General features: G+C 44.3%; 1 protein-coding gene across 1 annotated transcript in view; it reads left to right on the forward strand.

Moving 5' to 3' along the window:
• LOC119648973 (protein melted) overlaps window positions 1-23602 on the forward strand; it is a 68473-nt gene continuing 44871 nt past the window's right edge. The window contains exons 1-2 of the mRNA XM_038050895.1: window positions 1-1116; window positions 19599-19877. Of these exons, the coding sequence (XP_037906823.1) occupies window positions 19773-19877 (105 nt within the window). The 5' untranslated portion in view covers window positions 1-1116; window positions 19599-19772. The remainder of the gene's footprint in view (window positions 1117-19598; window positions 19878-23602) is intronic.

Here is a 23602-nt window from a genome sequence, read left to right on the forward strand (position 1 = left end):
GACAGGTAACTAATTAGCGTGGGAAAGGCGAAGTTAAGGTGCGGCGGAGTCACAGTGCATCCCATGGAATATAAATCTCAGTGATGTGCAGCGGGTTGGTGCCAATCACTTTAGTTTCCTTTAGTGCATACTAACCAGTCCAGATTTGATTTAAATAATTAAAGACGCCGGCGATCCGTGAATCACCTGTTGATATCATCGAAAATAGTGCGTTTCCCATCTCACCTGGTGACAGAGAGCACTCGGCCTGTGTGGGTTTGTTTTCAACTCGAGACTCCTTGGCATCTTATTGGATGGAGTGAAATGCATATACAACGGATAGATGCGTGTATCTTTTCTGTCGTTCAGTATCTTTCGGATTGTTCTGAGGGGCAATAGTGGCTGGGAAGTCAATTGCTGGCTAGTTGGGTGAGCGCTACGTAAACCAAAGTAGATTTTCCATTCATAAGTAGGAATTCGGCCGCGACGGTACCAAGTTGATGCTTCGGAGACCGAAGGCCGTTGAATTGTATCTGAAGAGTTTTAGTTGAATTGAGAAGTGAAGAAAGTGCTGCGGCTTTTATCAATTGAGGTTCAAAGTTGTTGTGGAGGTCATTGCTCACACATCCCGCAAGTGCACGCTAGTTTACGCTCAAGTGATAAACCACAGTGATAAGGCGAAAACACTGCAGTGGATAAGATTGTGTCCAGAGGAGTCACCTCTAGATTTTTCTCGGTGCTGATGTGATTGAAGAAGTGATTCAAGTGGTTCAGCGCCTCCTCCCCTTTGTCTGGGGCTAGAACGACGCAAGTGTGCAGTGTGTTGGAGAGTGCATTACCTCACCCTAAACCAACGCGACTTGGGAAAACGTGGAACTGTGAAACCCAGAATTGTGCTGCACAAAACCCACCTGTCAACTTTCTCGTGTATAATCGTGTGTGGTGTAATAAAAACGCACACAGCTCACATCTCGTCTCGTCTCGACACCTTCGTGCCTGTACCGTTATATCGCTCGTCTCTCTCGGGGAAACAAACGCGTTTCGTTCGGACTCACGCTTGCTGGCGGCCAACGCGATTCGCGAATCTTGCAGAGGCGCGGCGCGTTCAGTGTTTGTAGATTTTCATATGAGCGAGAGGTCAGTACACTTTTTGATATTTTTGTTATTATTGTTGCCATTAGTGACGGTGCCGCCGAGCCGTGGCCACCGATTATTATTTGCCTGCGCTCGCGGCTAAGATTCCATGGCAGCGCGGCGAATAGATAAAACTCCTCCGCGTCGCTGAAATTTCCTTTCCCGGAAGTTCACTTGAACCGAGAAGACTGCAGAGTGGTACGTTACCAGTCTGGTTCCAATTGACGTGCAATAGCCTGAGTAGACCTGCAGCAAACTGGTCTAGTCGAAGAGATTAGTGGTAAACCGCCTTTTCCACGACTATTTATGGACTTGATGCAACCAACCATACAACGAAAATTGAAAACAAGAAAGTAACCCAGAAACTAGTCTTGGGCATTTAACTCGCTACATAGATACAAATCTTCAGATCCAGATGATATTATTTCTGCGTCGGGACGTGAAGATATTTACTCCCAAACTTCGGAAATCCGCCCACATAGATGTTAAAACTTCCAGACCGATAAGTCTAACTTATTTTCTCCTAAACTACTATTTAGACTGGAAAGATCAATAGATCGGTTCATAAGGGATATACAGTCTGTCAAGAGCGTGGTCGACTTCACCGATAGGTAATGGAAGATTTCGCTCTAATTCCTTCGCGAGCCGATAGAGGGAAGCTTTGTCCTTGATGCATTGTCAACAAAGATTCAGTTGTTGATCTTTTCAAAGAGAATCACGTTAAACGCCATGAGTGCTAATTACGCGTCGCGCTACAAGGCTGTGTTCCTTTGCATCCACCCGAAAGGTCCCAAAATCTCGCAATCAGCGGCTGCTAAATATATGAGAAAGTCGAAGGCATTTGTACAGAAGTGGATACAGCGATATAAAGTGACTAAAAATGTCGATGATTTACCAGAACGTGGCTCGATAGGAAAAATGAAGAAAAAAAATAAAAAAAGAATAGTGAATCGGTTTTCACGGAATCCTGCTTTAACACTGCGGCAAGGACAAGCAAAATTAATGGCAAAAGGTTTAGATATATCCTACAAAACTATCCGAACCCATCTTTGTACTCATGATCTGAAATGGCGCAACACAATGACGAAGCCTCTGTTGACTGAAAAACATGTGACAAGGCGACTCGCTTGGGCGCATGAGATAGAGATAGAGATTTTGAAAATGTCATTTTTACTGATGAATGTTCTATATGGGTACGTTCTGTCCTCACGCGAGCCTGGTCAACTTCTACCAATAGGCTTGTTCAGCGGACCGTAAAACATGGAATAAAGGTGCATCTTTGGGGCTGCTTCTCAAAGTAGGGATTCGGCACTTTGTACCTCTTTACTGGCAACCTAAATGCCGAGAAAATGATAAAAATCTACAAAAAGGCTTTACTGCCATCTGCCAAACGATGGTTCATCACATGAAATGAAGATTGGATTCTGCAGGAGGACAACGATTCTAAACACCGGAGCAAGGTCTGTACTCAGTGGAAGACTCAATCTGGCATCGTTACATTGGATTGGCCGTTGCAGTCGCCCGATGCAAACCCTATTGAAAATGTGTCGGCATATATTAAACGGAAGCTTCGTGGAAGACGCACATACACTTTCAAGCAGTTGTCTTACGAAATTCGTCGGATCTGGAGATCCTTGCCACTAGAATACGCCGTCAAATTAGTAGAAAGCATGCCTCGGAGATGCCAGGCAATTATCGACGCCGGTGGTGACTGGACGATTATTATTATTATATGTTTACTAAGGACAACAAATATCGTATCTAGATGCTACTACGACTACTGATAGTAGCTACTAACTAGTTTAAACACATATTTGGGAAGACAGTGTCTTCGAATTAACATGGAGACACTACATTCAAGAGTGAATGTTAAAAGCCCTTCACCAGTTCACTCTGGTGGCGCAGGAGAGCGGATTTATGCGTATCCACAATAGAGTCCTTTTTTGTCGCATGCATACATGGGCTTGAGATCGAGGTTAAATTTTGTTAAAAGTAGGAAGCTCAGAGCAGTGAGAAATTTGCGGACCACGGCACTCCAAGCCAATCTGAATCTATTCTCATATCCTTGAAGGTGAAATTAAATGGAGCTAACGGTGGACTTAGACAAGGTATCATTAGTCCCTTTTAAAGCGTATGACCATACGTCTATTCGGAAACACCGTCGAATTTTCCAATTTGTTATTGTCTCTCGCCAGAGTACCCCTATCACAAATCATAGTGTTGGGTAGCTTATAGAACGACCGCTCCAGTCGTTGTATAATCTAACTTAAGGAAAGCGATAGGATCCAATTGTAGTAGGATCAAATCACTTATGGGTAAAGGGAGTGAGGAACCTTTGTGTTAATATTTGAATTATAGAAAAGACTGTTGTTTCTATATCAACGTTATAATCTCACTGGTTTTTCTTAACCTAACAAAGTGTATTTATACATAAATAATCTTAATATTAATTGTGTGAAAAATAGATAATGTTTACATTGTAAATTTACATGGTATGTGCATTGATTTTGATGGGGTCAGCTATTGATTGAAGAAAAAATTGAACGATCGATCCAATTACATTAAATTACATTTGGATCGGAACGTTATGATAAATTGAAATATGCTAACTTTAAATTTTTTCTAGACGAAATGTGAAACCGGAATCTTGCAATTGACCTGATGCCGAGAAAGATGCCTTCTGGCAACTCCTCGATGAAAAGACTTGTCACGTGCCTGCTGACGATTACATAATCATTGCCGGCGACCTTAATGGTCATGTGGGTGAAAAGGCAGACGGTAACAGGTGCCATGGGGGAAAGGGGTTCGGAGCGCGCAACGAAGGTGGCGAGCGTATAATCGATTTTGCGGACACCCATGACCTTGTACTTATGAATACATGGTTCATCAAACGATTGTCTCATCTTCCCACATTTTATAGTGGGAACAATCAAACGCAAATCGACTATATTCCCATAAGACGTCAACATTTTACCACTGTCATTGATTGCAAAGTCGTTCCCTATGAGACCATCGCACCTCAACATCAGCCGTTGATTGCTGTCCTGCGAATTAAGCCACCGATAAAACGGCGTGAGGAACGCACTGGCCCGCCGCGCATTAAATGGTGGCGATTTGGTGAGAAGAACGAAGAAACGGTCTCACTCATACGATTGCCAACCATTACGAATGTGGAAGAATCATGGAACCAAATGAAAGACACGATCCACAAAGCGGCCTCTGCACCCCTCGGGGTCACCAAGCCGGGTAAGCGGTACATCAACCGAGATACTTGGCTTTGGAATGATGATGTTGAAATGAAGGTCCGTGAAAAGAAACGCCTCTACCACAAATTTCTCGACGATAAAACGCCTGCTAATTGGCAAATTTATAAGAATGCCAACCGGGAAGCAAAGAAAGCGGTCGCTGTCACCCGAGCGAACCATTTCAAAAATCTTTACGATAAACTGGACACTCGGGATGGCGAGAGAGATCTATACCGACTTGCTAAAAGCCGTGATGAACGCACACAGGATATCGAACACTTCTGTTGTGTTAATGACAAGAACGGTACTTTGCTTACTGATCGTCGAGCCGCGACGGATAGATGGCGAGAATACTTCGAGCAGATTTCAACTGAAGAATTTGCTCATCCTCCACTTCCCCAATCATTGCCGACATTTGGAGCAGTTCCACCAGTCAGCGCAACTGAAGTCGAGGAGGCAATAAAACAAATGAAATCGGGGAAAGCAACAGGACCTGACGACATCGCATCTGAGCTCTGGAAATCAAAGAGCTGGGACCCAACACCGTGGCTGAGTGAATTCTTTAACCGGGTTATTCAGGAAGGAAGAACACCATCTGACTGGCAAGAAAGTACCACTGTTCCAATATGGAAAAAGAAAGGTAGTCCAGCAGAATGTTCAAATTACCGTCCGATCCGGTTACTTTCCCATACCATGAAGATTTTTGAACGCATTCTTGACAATCGTATTCGCGAAATCGTTGAAATAACCGTGAATCAAGCCGGATTTGTCAAGAACTGCGGAACTACTGACGCAATACACGCTGCGCGGTTACTCATGGAGAAACACCGTCAGAAGCATCGCCCTCTTTACATTGCCTTTCTGGATCTAGAGAAAGCGTTTGACCGTGTACCACACAAACTCATCTGGTATGCTTTACGACAACACTTCGTGCCAGAAGAACTCGTGCGCTGGGTTCAATTGCTCTACCACGATCCGAAAAGTAAAGTTCGAAGTATGGCGGGTGTATCAAAACCGCTTCGCGTCTCTGTTGGAGTTCATCACGGAAGTGCCCTTGTTATGGACACCGTCACACGGGATATCCAACGTCCAGCGCCCTACACACTGCTTTATGCAGATGATGTTTTCCTAGCATCTGATAGTAAAAATGATCTCGAGCAACTTGTTCAAAAATGGAATGATCGCCTCATGCAACACGGTCTCAGATTGAATTTAAACAAAACTGAATTTTTGACGACCGATCCCCATGAAACAGGCACAATCACTGTCAGCGGCAGTGATCTGCCCAGATCTGAGCGATTTAAATACCTCGGGTCAACGCTATCAGCCAATGGAGAGCTGCGTTATGAAATTGCTTCACGCATTAACGCAACCTGGATGAAGTGGCGTTCCACAACTGGTGTGCTTTGTGATCGACGTATCAACGAACGTCTCAAATCTAAAATTTACCGCAATGTCGTCCGTCCAGTCGCTCTCTATGGTTCTGAGTGTTGGCCGACCATAAAAGACAATGAACGGCGTCTCGCGGTAATGGAGACAAAGATGCTACGTTGGACTAGTGGCGTCACACGTTTAGATCACATCCGAAATGAGGATATCCGCGATCGTTATGGGGTTGCACCGATCGTGGAAAAGTTGCGAGAGAGGCGTCTTCGATGGTATGGTCACGCAATTCATGCAAACGAGAATTCACTTGCAAAGATTGGTCTGAACATCGAAGTCGATGGTAAACGACCAAAAGGCAGACCTAAGCAACGGTGGCTTCATACGCTGGATGGGGATTTGAAAGCCTCGAGATTGCACCCAGATCAGGCATTCGATAGAGCCAAATGGCGAAGCCGATCACGACGAGCCGACCCCGCTTGTGAACGGGACAAAGGCTGAAGAAAAAGAAGAAAAAAAGATATTTGAAAATTTATCGATTAAATTTTGAATACGATTATTTTATATTGATATTATAAAATATTGGTACAATGTTGAATGGATTCAACATATTGGGGGCCGGGCAATGAGCTCTTCAAATCGTTCAGATAGCGGCACGTCGTCTTGTACTTCCTCTGTTTCCTTTTCGTTTGATGATTGTGGACTCGGCCTTATACTGAATCGTCTTTTAATCAGGAGGTATAGGAACAGCATAACCGCTGCCACTAATAGCACACTTGTAGCAATTGTGATGAGGTTCTGGTGATGAATTTTTTCCAGAAGGACCTCGTGCGATGTTTTATTTCGTGTCGGTAGCTCCAAGCTTGCATCCGCAACTTTCATTATGATCGTATCATTGACGGGATGACTAGTGAAATTCTTTGAAGTTAACCATGGAACCTCCTTCATATACGTTTGCGTAACCTTCTTCGTTTTCGTGGTGCTCGATCGTAGATTCATGCCCTCGACTGTTGTAAGGCAACCTCCTGCTGTTTTTATTATGCCGACATCCTTCAGTAGAACTTCGAATCTTTCGCCAGCGCAGGAAATCGAGGCCGTTATTGGTTGAATTGTAGTGAAAAGCCAGGTATTCGGCGCTGTCAGCTCACTCCATTGCGTTTCATTGACTATCGTTGGCAGTAGCGGACACCTGGATTTGCCCGGTCGGTTGTAAACTTCATCTATAATGCAATTAGGAAAACGATTAATGTTCTTTATCAAGGTAGGTGAACAAAGGTAAACTTCTTCGATGATTTCGCAGGAGTCAAGTCCCTCTTTATCCAGCTCGAAATACGCTTCTTGGTTAAAATTTACGGCAACTAACGATGTGGAACTTCGAGGAAAAAGGAACTGGTTCGGTTGCAACCTTTGTGGAACTGCTGTGACGTGAAGAAGCTCATAGCTGTGGACCTCTACAATAAAAAAGTACCCATATACAATGATGTCCTCTTGGGTACGAATAAGATCGGTTCGGCTTTGAGGTCTTTTGTAAATAGTGAACTGTGGTCCAATTTGTGTTGAGACCTCGCTGATCGTCTTCGTCACCATCGCCATAGTCAGGAAGCTAAGAATGTTACCATGTCCATAGAGGCAGTCACTAAATTTTGAATATTTGTCCGCCAACTCGTCGTAGTAATTTATAGCAGCTAAATAGGCTGATATCACCTGTACGCCTCTAGCCGCATGGTCCACCTTCGAGAACCATTTTTTCATTGAGTTTACAGAATCTATGACCTCTGCTTGTTTCTTGTTAAATTCGCTCAGCTTTTGAGTGGTTGAAAATTTCATGTCATCTATGCGAGCGTTGATTAGGATACTCTGTTCAGTTGCCGTCTTTAGAGTCATCTCTTGATTTCTTTGAAGTGTTTCAATATCTCTGTAGACTTCATCGTTAACCCCGAATATTGCTGTCATGATTGTTCCGAAGACTCCTTTTCTGTCTCGTTTTAGAACTCTTGGAATATCTGTTAATTCGTCGATTTGCCTGGTGAGTTCATTGCGCTTGGAGGTTAAATGTCGTAGTAATACGTCGCAATGAGTGGACTGAAGTAATTCTTGGGTCATCTGGCACATCTCCTGGCTCTTGTTCAAAGTAGAAGCTATTCCGTCTAGGTCTTGGTTGACGTTTTTCAGAGGAAGATCGACTTCTAGTCTCAGTTTTCCTCTAATGATTTTTGCTGGTTGTAGTTTCTCAACGTAGTATCCAGCTTGAGGTTTCCAGATTTTATAATACTCTGTGGATGTATCCTGGGCGAAAGCCGTTGCGAAGGTAAAAAATAGAATGGCGATGTTTAGCAGTGCCTTCGCCCAAGTGCATGGTGCTATTTTGGGTTTTTTCGCTCGTCTCGGATTCCGGTTAGCAGTGGATGGGGACGTTGGTTTTGGAGGATTGTTAGCTCTTCGCGGAACAGGTGGACGTTTTCTGATGGCGGTTGCTGGTTTGTCGCTGATGGATGGTCCTGGAGTGGGTTCTGCAGGAATGTTATCTGGTAACGGACAAAGGTTAACGATACCAATTTGTTTACACTTGTTACCATGGTATCGTATAGTGACCACTCGCACCTTCCCATCTTGTCCTGGGTGTACCTCTAAAATGCGAGCCAATGGCCATTTCGTGGGAGGAGTTTCTCTTTCTCGGATTAATACCATTTGACCGCATCGTAAGTTAGGTGATTCTGCTATCCATTTGTCCCTCTTTTGAAGAAGATGAAGATATTCGTAGACCCACCGTTTCCAGAATATCTGATTAATTTGTTTTAACTGTTGCCAGCGATCATGTAGTGATTCATTCGTTATGTCGACTTCTGGAAGGGCCATCAGTGGTCTGCTAACCAAAAATGTGCCGGCGTCAATGCTTCTAAATCGTCTGGGCTATTCGATAGTGGTACAAGTGGTCTCGAGTTGAGACATGCTTCTATCTGGCATAGAATTGTTGAGAAGTCTTCAAAAGTTGGCACGATTCTACATTCGTCGAACACACCTTTTATATGCCTCTTTGCAGATTTCACGCCGGCTTCCCATAGCCCCCCGAAATGAGGAGTGGCTACGGGGATAAATTTCCAGCTAACGCCATCCTTTGCTGTTATACGAGCGATCTCGTTCGAACTTCTTTCGATGGCTTCAGCCATCTCCTGATCGATATACTTGCTTGAATTAATGAAAGTCTGGAACTTCCGTGCCGGTCACCGCAGCACATCTCAAATAGCAGCGCTGAGAGGTGTTGGTGTTATAGTAGTTGCATTTTCAGATTTTAGACGGAATTCAGTGCTGTCCTCGGCAAAAACACCGCCTCTTACATACAAAAACTGTTCGATGCTCATGATACAGTGGAATCCCGATAATTCGTATCCCCATTATTCGTACCCTCGATTAATTCGTAGAAATTTCCTCGAACCCTAGAGTTAATTTTCTTTATTTTGTAGTCCCGGTAATTGGTAATTCCGATAATTTGTACTAAACCGGCAGTCCCTTAATTATATGAAATAGAAAAATTGGCGGAACCAGTATTTATCTTTAGTCCGACTTTCCTTATTTCCTTCTCCAAATCCGAAGCTATTTGGCCAGACCTTATGACTTGATTAGTACCTAAGATAATACAGGGTAATAATCACATGCTAGCAGAACGTTCATTCCCTCACAACGAACAGTTACAGTCTTGGACGAAGTACTCCAATACAATTCAAGACATTCGCTGGAAAGATATTAGATTTCCAGGATTTACGAATGAACAGTATTGCAGGAAGACTGTCAAACCACCAGGCCCTTGGGTAGGTAGGTAGGTATCAGTGGCCGCTCCGTGGAGCCCAATTAGCGCTTTGGTGCGCCGTTTTGATGCCACAAACTCCTTAGACCGTGACTGTTGTTATAGGAACAGGGAAGCGGAGTTCAGCCGGCTCGGATCTTCAGAGCCAGCCCGTAGCATTCACGAAGGAAAGCAGCTCTCCGACCCTGTAACTAGAAATCTCACTGAGGTCCCCAAAGAATGGTTTACCCAGTGTCCGCAGCCTGACTCGAGCCAGAGCCGGGCAATCGCAGAGAAAGTGCATGAGGGTTTCGCTTCCTTCTCCGCAGCTTCGGCAATGCGAGTTGTAGGGTAAGCCGAGCCTAGCGGCATGGTCCCCTATGGGCCAGTGCCCCGTGCAGACCGCCGTAATCTTGAATGCATTTGCACGCGTCTGGCACAGGAGCTCTCGTGATCGGGCTATGTTATAAGCGGGCCAAATTCTCCTTGATTTGGCACAGCTTGTAAGCCTTCGCCATCTCAGGCCCGCGGCTGCTAGGTAGTGCGAGTAGACTCGGCCCCCGACAGCCGCCAGCGGAACACCGACTGTGTTCCCCGAGGGACTGCCAAGAGCAGAGCCTTGCCTGGCCAATCCGTCAGCCCGCTCATTCCCTTCTATGTTCCTATGCCCGGGAACCCAGAGGAGAGTTATCTTGAGCGTGCCGCCCAGATGGTTGAGCGTGTCTCTGCACTGCCCCACCAACCGGGAAGATGTCGTCGTTGAGTACAAGGCCTTGATGGCCGTTTGGCTGTCGGTCAGAATGGCTATGTTACGCTTGGGGCTCGAATCATGCTCCAGCCATCGACAGAGAGACCAGGCCCTTATTCCATTTGAGCTTATTCAGTTGCTCCTTCATCGTGGTTGAGAGGTCTATTGGTAAAGTCTGACGGGATTATTGGTAAGCATAGGGGAATACAATAACGAAATCGTTTGCATTTACGATGACTTCTGCTTCTCTGACGATTGCAAAGTTAGTTTGTGCCGTTCCCTTGCAAGCAGATGCGTAAGTCACAAACTAGCGAATGTAGCCGGCGATCAGATGGTGATTTCTTTCGAGTTCGAAGTCAACACCATTTTATCAGCCGGTTTACTGTATCAATGTCCGTCAGTCTAACGCGGAATTTTCCCAAAAGCTGATACTTTCTTACACAAAGTTTTTAACCGAATGAAGTCATGTGAACAATCACTTTAAACGGCTTGATTCTCTTCGAAACAGCTTTGAATTTTGACATTGGAAAAAACAAGAGGGGGAGGGAAGCTAGAGAGATGTCAGTTAAATTTAGAAGCGATTTTCAGAAACTACCCAAACGAAATCATGATGTCCCTATATGACATCTAGGCCTCGAACTACTCCCCCCTTCTATTATAGTTTAAAAAATTAATGGAGCTTTCCATAAGGAAAGGCTTTGCGATGGTTGAAAGGATGTTATACGTGGCAAGGCTATAGCATCTATTTTCTTTGCAAACGTGTAATTGCTGCGATTATTGCGATGCTCCACCTAGACCTCGAATATATATGGGGTACCTGATACATTGTAATCCCAATTTTTTCACTGGTATCTGTAATTATTTTGATTTGAGGGCCACTATCTAGCGAAGCTCTTATTTTTATTGATTTTCTTTTTTGATTTACTATCTACTACCTTTACTATCGCAGTACGTAAGATATGCCCTTGCTTGCCTATGTGGTGCATGGTGGCCATATGTAATAACGTGTTGTGCTTTGGCTGCATTTAAGGCAACTTCCTGTCTGCTTCGATGTAGGCAATTCAAAGATAACCTCAGCTGGAAGGTTTCGCAAGAATAGATTCGAGGGGGCTTGTTTTTGTTTTTAAAATCATTTTTATTTTTAAGAAATAGGTAACAATAGTATATAGATTGGAAAAATGAACAATAAAAAACAATCTTTTTAAAATAACAAAAATAACTTAAATCTAATGGCCACTGTGGGCTCTCAAAATTTTTGAATAACGATTTACAGACAGAGAAGAGAAACAGTAAGAAATGAAAATCTAATTTTACAATAAGTTGTCGGGAAGTGGTCAAAAACCCGACAGAATTCACTTGGCCTTAGTGGCAAATAAAGAAATATAAAAGTAATAATAAATATTTGATCGCTTCAAAAGATACTTTTAACTTAAATTATTGTTCTTAAAAGCCGCCTATGATAGCATGGCCAGGGTAAAACTGTACACGGCCATGAGAAAATTCGGTATTCCGACGAAATAGATAAGACTGACTAGGCTGACCCTGACCAATGTGTGAGGCCAGATAAAAGCAGCAGGATCACACTCAAGACCATTCGACATCAACAACGGTCTACGACAAGGGGATGTCCTATCATGCGTCCTCTTTAACCTGGCCCTCGAGAAAGTGATCCGTGATGCTGAGGTAAATGCAAGAGATACGATCCTCTTCAAGTCCACCCAACTACTGGCCTATGCTGACTATATCGACATCATGGGAAGAACCATCCGAGACATACAAACTGATTTCATTCAGATCGAGCAGGCGGCGTGGGATCATCGTCTGCACATCAATGGAGGCAAGACAAAATATATGGCGGTAACGTCAGCACCAAAAACCAACCAACCAACAACATCAAACCGCACTGGTCAAACGGGAAGAATAAAGATAGGAAAATACAACTTTGAGACCGTTGACAATTTCTCCTATCTAGGGTCGAAAATCACAACCGATAACAGCTACGATCATGAAATCCGCGCACGGTTATTGTCAGTCAACAGAGCCTTTTTCAGCTTACAAAAACTGTTCCACTCGAAACGTCTCACCATAGGGTCAAAGCTCTTACTGTACAAGACTATGATCTTGCCAGTCCTCATGTATTCCTCGGAAACTTGGGTTCTTAGCAAGAAAAATTGCAAACTCTTGGCCGCGTTCGAGAGAAGAATCCTCCGAAGAATTTTTGGTTCCCTACATGAGGATGGACGATTCCGTAGCCTACACAATGACGAAATCTATGAGCGATACCATGACCGTCCGGTTGTGGATAAAATCCGGCTCAATAGGTTACGATGGGCGGGTCACTTAATCCGTATGGATGAGGATGATCCCACCCGGAAAGTCTATAAGGGCATTATCTATGGTACAAAAATTTGACGAGGCAGACCCTGCCTAAGATGGAGCGATGGCGTAGGCCAGGACGCCAGACAGCTTTTAGGGATATCGAATTGGTGGACCTCGGCGCAAAACCGGGATGTCTGGAGTTCCTTATTAAGGCAGGCCTAGACCGGATACCGGTTGTTGTGCCGCTGATGATGATGATGATGACTTCAGCCAAATGACCTCTAGTTTTGCAAATAAAGTTCGCTTCCCTCTAAAGAAATCTTAGTTATTCACAAACTGAAGCTGAGATTCGCATTTATTCTCAAAAGATTTAACAATGCAAAGCTTCAATCGCATTCCTACGGTTGATTTTATAAGATTTCAAGATATCAGGGCAACTTAACATTCTTAACGCTTCTAATCGTCTAATCCCAAAGGAATTTACTGACTGCACAAAAGCCCCGAGAAGCTTATGTAGTGTATCTAGTAAGTGTGCGGACTCGTAAGCGAACACCGCAAGAATGCAAAAAGCCGTTAAAGAATTTCATGCAAGGATTGCTGGAAGAAATGTCGTTTCATCGTCATTGTACCCTCCATCGATTGTATAGTGGTATTAACCGTTAGTGAATCTCCCTTTGCTTCTATCTGCTATCTATGTATCTTTTTTATTTGTTCCCCGTTTTGCCTAGTGCAAGCCAATACCATAAATAGATGTTTTTTTTTGCCGATTTAGGGGAACGAGTTGGGTGAATCTATGTATCTATGCCTCGAGTAACGAGTAACGGCCAGATTATCACTCGATAAGGCGATTTTGTGAATAGTTACCTCACGTTTGATTCGCAACAGATGGACTGGCCTTGTTTCTTCGAAGCTTCAAGAGAAGGAATTCGCTTTATTAGCAAAACCGCGAGAAGAATGTGCATAGATGGTTGTGTACTAGTTCCACGGTTTAAAGTGCAAATTCCAGGTGCGTGACAATTTGGATGGCTGAATTTAATTGAACTGTCGTAAGTCGTTATATATAACTATTACGCTATTACCCTAACTTTTATCGAGCTTACTGCAAACTTTTTTCTCCAACTATATTCGGCCATATCGCAACTATTTCAAAAATTCAAACACTCAGAAAACTAAGTAGAACCAGATTTTATGTATCTGTGGAGACGAAAATGTTTAAGATTTCAGAGCCAACAGTTTAATGTGCGAAATTGACCTCTCCTTTTGGAGTTCCAGCTCCAAACTAGTTTAGCAAGTTGTTGCACAATCAGACGAGCCATGCCGATGGGTGCACGGTTTCTGGCATGGGACGAAAGAATTTAGAAAAAAGTCATGGATTCACTTTCTGCTGGCGATTTTATGGGAGAATATTTTCTCACTTTGATATCATAATTTCTTTTCTGTTTGCATGAAAACTGGTTTATCGGATACTCTGATTAATGGCTTTTTTTATATAAAATGGCATTTTAAACTTGGAAAACAGGCAACAAGAGGGGCTTTATCAAAAAATGTTCATGATATGATGATTCAAATTCTTATATTATTTATTCGTTAACGTTTTTGCCATGACACCATTGCTATTTTGAATAATATCGATGTTTGCATCATTCATGAATATATTAACTTGTCAGGCTATTTTCTGAGCCTGATACTAACTTGCGTAGGTTAGGATGTCTTTTTTTCGATTTTTCTAGATTTGTGGAAAATAGAAACTCTTTCTTTGATTTTTACTCAAAATTGTATTCAGGTTAATCCAAATCAACCTCAATCACTGAAGGGTTGCTCAAGACCTGCTCTTGCAGACCACTCAGGTGGAGCGACCTTGTGGTCCACAAGAGGGTTCGTATGGGCAAAAATGGATGGCATATATGTCTACAGCTGTTGTGCTCCTCCAAGCCTGACGTTGGCTGAGTTCGGGGACATATTGGATAGATTGGTCTCGAATGCAAAAGGACGGAAACCAAAAGTCATAGCCGATGACTTCAACGCATGGGCCATTTTATGAGGAAGTTCACTGACGTAAGAGAGCGTTGTCTTTTGGAGGCTGTCGCGTAGTTAGATACCATACTACTAAGCTACTGTCGTGGTGGGGGAGCCTGTAGTAGTTTACTACTACACTAAGGGTGTCCAAAAATATGAATATAGAAACGATGGATTTAAACTCTCCAAGTGGTAAGAAGTCACAGACTTCGAATCCACCCGCGACCGTGAGCAATCATGTTGCGGCCGAGGCGCGGATTTTGGACGCCTCACCACATTCATACTCGCCTACAGATCAATCTGTAGAAGGCATGCTTTCCGACTCAGTGGAAAGTTTGCACTTGGTGCCTACGGCGAAGTTAGCCAGAAAGGAAAGTACGGAAACTTTCAAATTGGGAGAAACTGGAAATCCGACTACGGCTGAATTCTGCCTGTCAGAACCTTCTCCTTCATCCTTACCAGGAAGAGCGGAAGAACGGGAAGCTGGTGACGTGGACGCTACTGGTTTAACGCCGGTGTGTGGAAATGGATCCAGGCGGTCCGGACACCGTGAACCTGGAAGGGCCCGAAGCCGACGGCAGAAGAGAGCACTGCGAAGGAAAATGAAGCACCTTGGGAATGACGACATGGACGTGGCTGTACCACTAGGCGCGGTAACGCCCAGAGAAATCGGACACAAGGAAGCGGAATCTCCGGCGGAAGGTGGGGATAAACTGGAAACCCCGGTAAGATCCACACTGGATGCACCAGACTCTTCTGTCAGCGACAATAGACTAAGTTTATGTCGAAAAACATAAAGATTGGTCAAATCTCACCTGCAGCATGCCAAAGCTCCCTCCTACCTGTTGGCAGCGAGAATGACAAAGCTGCAGAATTTCCCCAATATCTTTCTGGTGCAAGAACCGTGGGTTCGATTTAACAGAATCTGTGGCATTAGATCAGTAAAGGAGGCTAGGATCTTCTACGACGAAAGATCCATAAGACCGAAAGCTTGCGTCCTGATGTCAAGACGGTTAGAGGCAACTATGCTGAGACAATATTGTTCCCAGGACTTAGCTACGGTCATCATACAATACCAAATAAGTGGCGAGAGGAAAAACATCATAGTTGCCTCCGCTTATTTACCTTATGATTCTTTGTATCCTCATCCGACGCAAGAACTTAGGGATCTGGTGGCGTATGCAGAATCAAGTGGTCTCGAACTCTTAATAGGTTGCGATGCGAATGCTCAACATATTTGTTGGGGCAGTAGCAAATGCAATCCAAGAGGAGAGAAGCTATTGGATTTCATCACTTCAGCTGGTCTTATGACTGGAAACGTAGGACGTTCGTGGGACCGAGAAGAAACGAAGTAATTGACCTAACAATCTGTACCCCAAAATTGTTAGAGTTGATTACACACTGCCGAGTGTTAGACGAGGTCTCACTGTCAGATCACCGATATCTAGAATTCAATCTGACTATTGCGGGCGAACAGTCTGCAATATAAAGACGGAACCCTAGGAAAACGGATTGGGCAAAGTTCAATGAACTTCTTGGCAATAAAGTACAGTTCCCTAGGCGACTAAGGACTCCTTTGGTGCTGGAAGATGAATTGAAAACTCTGAACTGCACACTTTTAGAGTGCTATGAAGAGGCTTGTCCTATTTCCCGAGGCCAAAGCGGTAAAACGGTTCCTTGGTGGAACCGAGAACTGCAAAAACTCAGGAAATCAACCAGGCGACTTCTAAATCGTGCTTGCAAAAGTAACAAGAACGAAGACTGGTTAAATTTCAGGAACTCACAACGTGAATATAAGAGGCTCGTGAGGTGCTCGAAACGAGACTCCTTTAGAGCGTACTGTGAGGAACTGGAAGGCGAAAGGGAGACTTCAAGGCTGCGCAGAGTCCTCAAAAGGGATGAGTCGGCCAAGTTGGATTCTCTTAGAAAACCCGACGGTACTTTCACGAGCTCCAGACTGGACTCAGTACAAACCCTGCTGGAAATACACCACCCGGGAGAACGGGTGAGAGAAGTGGTAGGGGTAGAGTTGACGGTTCTTGCAACCCCTTCAACACGGCTGCGTTGCAAGAGGAACTGGAACACTGCGAAAGCGGTTGTTACCCATGAAAAGGTGAGAGCTACCATACTGTCCTTTGAACATTTCAAAGCACCTGGCATGGATGGCATCTATCCGGCAATGCTAAAGGAGGGTATGGAGCATTTAGAGCGACCTCTAAGAAATATTTTTCGAGGATGTCTTGCTCTGGGCTACGTCCCTTCTTCTTGGCAACAGGTTAAAGTAGTTTTCATACCGAAACCTGGGAAAGATGACTATTCTAATCCAAAGAACTTCAGACAGATCAGCTTGACTTCATTCTTGCTGAAAGGTTTGGAGAGACTGGTGGAGCGTCACATTCGTGGAAACGCACTTAGGTCACACCCACTTAGTGAAAACCAACATGCTTACCAACGTGGAAAGTCCTGTGAGTCTGCTCTTCATTCTTTGGTCACAAAGATAGAGGATGCAACTTTAAATGGTAAGTACGCGATGGGGGTGTTCGTGGACATTGAAGGGGCTTTTGACTGTGCGCCTTTTCAAAAACTTTGTGATGCCGCCAGAGCGCATGGTGTTGATGATGCTTTAATTAAGTGGATCCATGCTATGCTAACGCAAAGATTGTTGTGCGCTGAGGTAGGGGTCGATCGCTACCTGACTACAGAAGCGACGAAGGGCTGCCCCCAAGGAGGTGTGCTTTCGCCGTTTCTGTGGAGTATGCTGATCGACTCACTGCTATGCGAACTGCAAAATTTGCCAATACACGCTCAAGCTTATGCTGATGACGTGGCTGTACTTGCTGTTGATCGGGATCTTGGAACGGTGTGTAGGAATATACAGCGTGCCGTTGATTTGATAGACAGTTGGTGCCTTAGACATGGTTTGTCAGTTAATCCAAATAAAACCACAATGATTTTATTCACAAAAAGGAGAAAATTGGATGGACTTTGTCTCCCTGAGATGAGGGGTGCTACCCTTCAACTCTCCGAAGAAGTGAAATATCTGGGGGTCACTCTAGATAAAAAACTTCTTTGGAACAAACATGTAGAGGTAAAGATGAAATGAGCTCTCACAACTTATGGGCTGTGCAGACGGACCTTTGCCTCGACATGTGGACTCAGGCCTCATGTGGTAATGTGGATATACGTTGTCATCATTAGGCCGATGTTCGTATATGCATCCGTAGTGTGGTGGGTTAAGGTGAGACAAAAAGGTTTTCACCGTAAACTAGCCGCACTGCAAAGAACTGTTTGTCTGGGTATCACTGGTGCCATGAGCACGACATCCCGCGCAGCTCTGAATGCACTACTCAATTTGCAGCCCCTGGATATATTTATTCAAAGCATTGCAATGAGAGCAGCTCATCGGCTAATTCGATTAGATCTATGGGAAAACAACGGATGTGGGGGGCACAGAGCATTGGAAGAGTTACTGGGAGGACTGAATCCAGTTCTTACAACGCCTTCCGATTCTCGTGTCCCCATACATCTGTTTGGTAGAAGATATGTAGTTACCCTGAAGCGTAAAGAGGACTGGGAAGACCCAGAGGAATGCGTGGCGGGATACACGGAAGTCTTCTACACCGATGGCTCAAAAACAGAAGAGGGTTCTGGAGCTGGAGTCTACCTCTCGAATAAAACGAGAAGTGGGCTTTTCCTTTGGGACAATATGCAACGGTTTTTCAAGCCGAAGTTTATGCGATCCTAAGGGTGGCAAACGGGGTGATTGGCAAGCGGTTGAAGGGCAGGCGCATCGCAATCTACAGTGACAGTCAAGCTGCACTGAGGGCATTGAGCAGTCCTTTGATCACCTCGAAATCGTTCAGGAATGCAGAAATAGTTTGAACTCTATGTCTAGATTCAATACGGTGGAACTACTCTGGGTACCTGGTCACTGCGGCGTAGAGGGAAATGAAATCTCGGACGCTTTAGCGAAAGAGGGGTCAATTTCCCCTATGCCGGGACCGGAGCCAGCAATTGGGGTATCAATAGCATTGGCTAAATCTGTTTTCAAAAACTTGGAACAAGTTTCCCATAATGACAGGTGGCAGAACTTAAATGCTGCTCGACAAACCAAACTTTTCCTGCCAGAACCCAACATACGTACCGCAAAGTTTATCCTGTCGAAAAGCAGGATGACTTGCAGGTGTATTGTGGGCATTCTGACAGGCCATAATTCACTAGGGGGGCATATGTTCAGAATAGGAATTACCGAAGATGATACGTGTCCCTCCTGTAATGAGGAAGCGGAATCCACGGAGCATTTCCTATGTGAATGCCCCGCCTATGGACGCATCACACTTGAATATTGAATTCATTTTCGTTGCTCCAAATATTTCGCAACCTCACTAACTTTGTCCAAACCCTACCAAAATGAAGGTGAACTGCTGTTCATTACTCAAGATTTTATTTTAGGATTCGGTGCCGACTTTACTAACCACCCTAATTATTATACTTACGCACTATCTAAGTTCGTCCAGTTCCATTATGAGTTTGCGAGTGTCGAAATTGAGTGTCTGTTTTAAGATACCAAACATTCAAAAGACTGCTACCCAGCTGTGGACAACAGGCAAACAATATTGCCCAAAATATTGTCACCGCATTCTAAAGACCTTCCTAATTACCTACTTAAGTCTAGCCCTAATCACTTAATCATTAGACAAGCCTCTTTCCTCTGAAAAGATCTCGATGCTAGGTAAACGTGGTTGCCCAAGAGTTAGGACGTTTTGTGATTCCCAGAAATGTTCCGGCAATGAAGTGAACCCCGGTCCCGCCGTAATTTGGGTAATTAACATGTCTGATGAACCGCGACTTGGTTGCCAAAATTTTCGAAAATAGTTTCCCCGCCTTCAAGCAGAATTAGACCTAATGCTTTTGAAATTTACTTCAAAGTCTACACTTATACAGATGCATCTAACGCTGTGACTAATGGTTCGCTACTTTATCTCTATTTCAGGAACATGTTTAAGCATCTAATCTCACGGATACATAGATGATAAGCAGATAACGCTGAAGCAATCTCAACATTTCGTCAGACATACTGAAAAGGTCATCTTTCATCATCGTCGCTAGTATTACTTAGGAACAGGCGAGACTTTTTGTTTCAAAATCAGATTGGGGTAGTCCAAAAATGCATGAACTTTTCACGAAAGTTCTATCGAAACGTGATCTTTCTCGAGCCGGCGATTTATTTACGGTATCTGATTCGGAAATTGTTAATGACCTAACCGAGGTGGTAAGTGAATATCTTCTTTCTCAGCTAAATGAAATTAAATTATGCAATTTACGAAGTGATGTATGCATGTATCTTAAGATAAGTGTGAAGTTATTTCTACATTGGAAGGAGATGGTGCTGAGTGCCAACTATTTTAGTTAAGTCATTCTGCAGAAATTGCCACAACAGATGTGTTCCGAGCAGGTACAGTCTGCGGAACGTATTTATCTTCATGAATATTGTAGATGATGGCGATCTTGTTCAGGAGGTCTCAAGATTCACATTAATTACGGAACAAAAATATATAAAATGTGGAATGCTTTTATTCTCATCGAGTCATAAATTGTAAGGGGAAGTGAGTCTATTCACTTTTTTAGCAAAACTGTGTGGTTACTCCGCGGTTAAAGTGTTCATGTTTGTTTTTTTTAAATAATAAAATAGATGACTTCAGAAGGAAAAAAGATTTCAGTATTTATTCAGACCAAGAGAAATCAATTCATGACTCAATGAACTCTTGACACCATAGGGATTACGATAAGGATCGTAATCCGACGATTTTGCATTTTTGGCCATATTTGCTGGCCGGGGATCGTGGAGTTTTTCAATTTTCCTGGGTTTCTGAGCGCCTCCCTGTAAGAGTATTTGCCTCGATATCTTGCCTTCCCGACGCCGTAGTGATAAAATTCTTATATTTCCTGAATGTGGGCCGCCTCCCCTTTCGAACGAGGTATCCCGCCCCGTAATCCGACGATTTGGCAGTTTTGCCGGCCGGGGGTCGTGGAAGTTTTTCAATTTTCCTGGGTTTCTGAGCGCCTGCCTGTAAGAGCATTCGCCTCGATGTCTTGTTTGCCGACGTTGTGGTGATAAAATTCTTATATTTCCTGAATGTGGGCCGCCTCCCCTTTCGAACGAGGTATCCCGCATCGTAATCCGACGATTTGGCAATTTTGCCGGCCGGGGATCGTGGAGTTTTTCAATTTTCCTGGGTTTCTGAGCGCCTCCCTCTCCCCATTTGCCTCGATATCTTGCCTTCCCGACGCCGTAGTGATAAAATTCTTGCATTTCCTGAATGTGGGCCGCCTCCCCTTTCGAACGAGGTATCCCGCATCGTAATCCGACGATTTGGCAGTTTTGCCGGCCGGGGGTCGTGGAAGTTTTTGAATTTTCCTGGGTTTCTGAGCGCCTGCCTGTAAGAGCATTCGCCTCGATGTCTTGTTTGCCGACGTTGTGGTGATAAAATTCTTATATTTCCTGAATGTGGGCCGCCTCCCCTTTCGAACGAGGTATCCCGCCCCGTAATCCGACGATTTTGCATTTTTGGCCATTTTTGCTGGCCGGGGAAATTTTAAATTTCCTTGGATTTCCGAGGGCCTCCCCGTGGGTGCATTTCGCGCGATATCTTGCCTTCCCGACGTTGTAGTGATAAAATTCTTGAAGCATTCCACACCGCAGTCCTACGACCGTGCATTTTGTGACCGTTTTGTTGACCGGGATTCGTGGAAATTTTCAATTTTCTTGGATGTCTGAGGGCTTCCTTGTGGGTGTACTTGCGCGCATTTCATGAATCTAGGCCGCCTCCGAAGATACTGTTTTGTATATACACAGGTGCGCCCCCTGAACCCGCGCGGTTTCAGCGTAGCAAGCTGTCCCCATGACCCCGCCAATGCAGGTCATCGGGCGAATCTGACGCTTCGAGGGCGCTTATTCGGAACGGTCGCCGGTCCAACGAACACCTTTAGTCTCGACAGGAGGCCCACTTGGATCCGCCCCCAACGTCAAGCTTGAATGAATGCTGGGTTCGATCAAGCACTTTAAAGAGGAGGCTTTATGGTGGTTGCATTGGCCTCCGAGGGGCGACCACGCTGAGGAGGACCTGGTCACGCGTCTCGAGATCCCTAGGAGTGTTGACCTCCGATGTCGCGTGTCGGGACAGTGGAGTCGACCGCATCTTGGAAACCGCATCCTTAAGCAGACGCAGCATTCCCGGAATATCTTCGGGAGGTACAGGCATTTGATGATACGCCTTGCCTAGATCCAAGGTCGTAGAAACACGTTCGTTAGTGAGTGCGCAAAATCGTGGATAAGTGATATGAGATATCGGTCTGGAATTGTTTGAGCGTTCAGACGCCTATAATCTGCCATTGGCCGCCATTCGCCGTTTGGCTTAGGGACCAAATGGAGCGGAGAGGACCAACAACTGGTTAATGTTGTGAAACTTTCGGAGGAGTGCAGGAATGCGATGATCTGAGTGAAATTATGCGGTGTTTCCAACGATTAATTATTTGAAAAAATAAAAAACCTGTTGTTTCTTTTTCGTTGGTATGAATATTTGTTCTTGTGAATTCCGATATTTCGGGAACCACTTGTTCCCTTCATCAGTGCTAACAACAATATAACCTTAATGCTTACAGATGAGCAAACGTGTTAGCACTGATGAAGGGAACAAGTGGTTCCCGAAATATCGGTATTTGCAAGAACAAATATTCATACCAACGAAAAAGAAACAACAAGTTTTTATTTTTTCAAATGCGATGATCGGCTACATCCTCAAAAATTATTGAGTTTTGAGAACTTCTGCGGAATAAGGATATTCGGACGGGGTACATGGAGCGCCCGTGTCGACCAGGAAACAACGTTTGCTGAGGGGGTCGAAGATTGTAAGGCTACATGGTACTGGGCTCCGGGTAGCCGTGGCCAAACCGCCCAGTGAATCTAGTTTTTTGTTGAATCAAAAGTACAACCTGTGGTGGTTTAGTCGCATTAGCTCCGTATTTCCGGATGATGATGATGAGGATAATCACAAAAATGGACGAAAGATTAGAGAAAAATTGATTTTCTTATTCATCTTTTTCTTCAGTCTTTGTTTCGTTCGCAAGACGGGTCGGCTTGTTGTGATCGGTTGCGCCATCTTGCATTATTAAAAGCCCGACCTGGATGCAATCGCGAGGCTTTCATATCTCCATCCAGCGTATCAAGCTACTGTTTATCATCGACCTCGATGTTCAAACCAATCTTGGCAAGTGAATTCTCGTTAGCACGAATTGCGTGACCAACCATTGAAGACGCCTCTCTCGCAATTTTTTCACGATCGGTGCAACCCCATAACGATGGCCGATATCCTCATTGCGGATATGATCAAAACGTGTCACGCCACCAGTCCAACACAACATCTTCGTCTCCATTACTGCAAGACGCCGTTCATTGTCTTTTATAGTCGCCCAACACTCAGAACCATAAAGGACGACATTGAGGTAAATTTTAGAATTGAGACGTTCGTTGGTACATCGATCACAAAGAACATCAGTTGTTGAATGCCACTTCATCCCGGTTGCGTTACTGTGTGAAGCAATTTCATAACGCAGTTGTCCATTGACTGACGAGATATTTAAATCGTTCAGTTCTGGGAAAATCACTGCCGCTGACAGTGATTGTGCCTGTTTCATGGGGATCGGTCGTCAGAAGTTTTATTTAGATTCAATCTGAAACCGTGTTGCATGAGGCGATCATTCCATTTTTGGATAAGTTGCTCGGGATCATTTTTGATATTAGACGGTAGAAAAGCATCATCTGCAAACATTGGATGCCCTGTGTGTATCCATAATAAGAACAAAGAGGATTGGTGAGATGACACTTCCTTGTTGAACAACAACAGAGACACGAAGTGGTTTTGATACACCCACCATATTTCGAATTTGACTTTTCGTATCGAGGTAGAGTAATTTAACCCAGGGAAGTTTTGCTTAATA

The sequence above is a fragment of the Hermetia illucens genome, chromosome 2 (assembly GCF_905115235.1).
Source record: "Hermetia illucens chromosome 2, iHerIll2.2.curated.20191125, whole genome shotgun sequence".
Taxonomy (NCBI): Eukaryota; Metazoa; Arthropoda; class Insecta; order Diptera; family Stratiomyidae; genus Hermetia; species Hermetia illucens.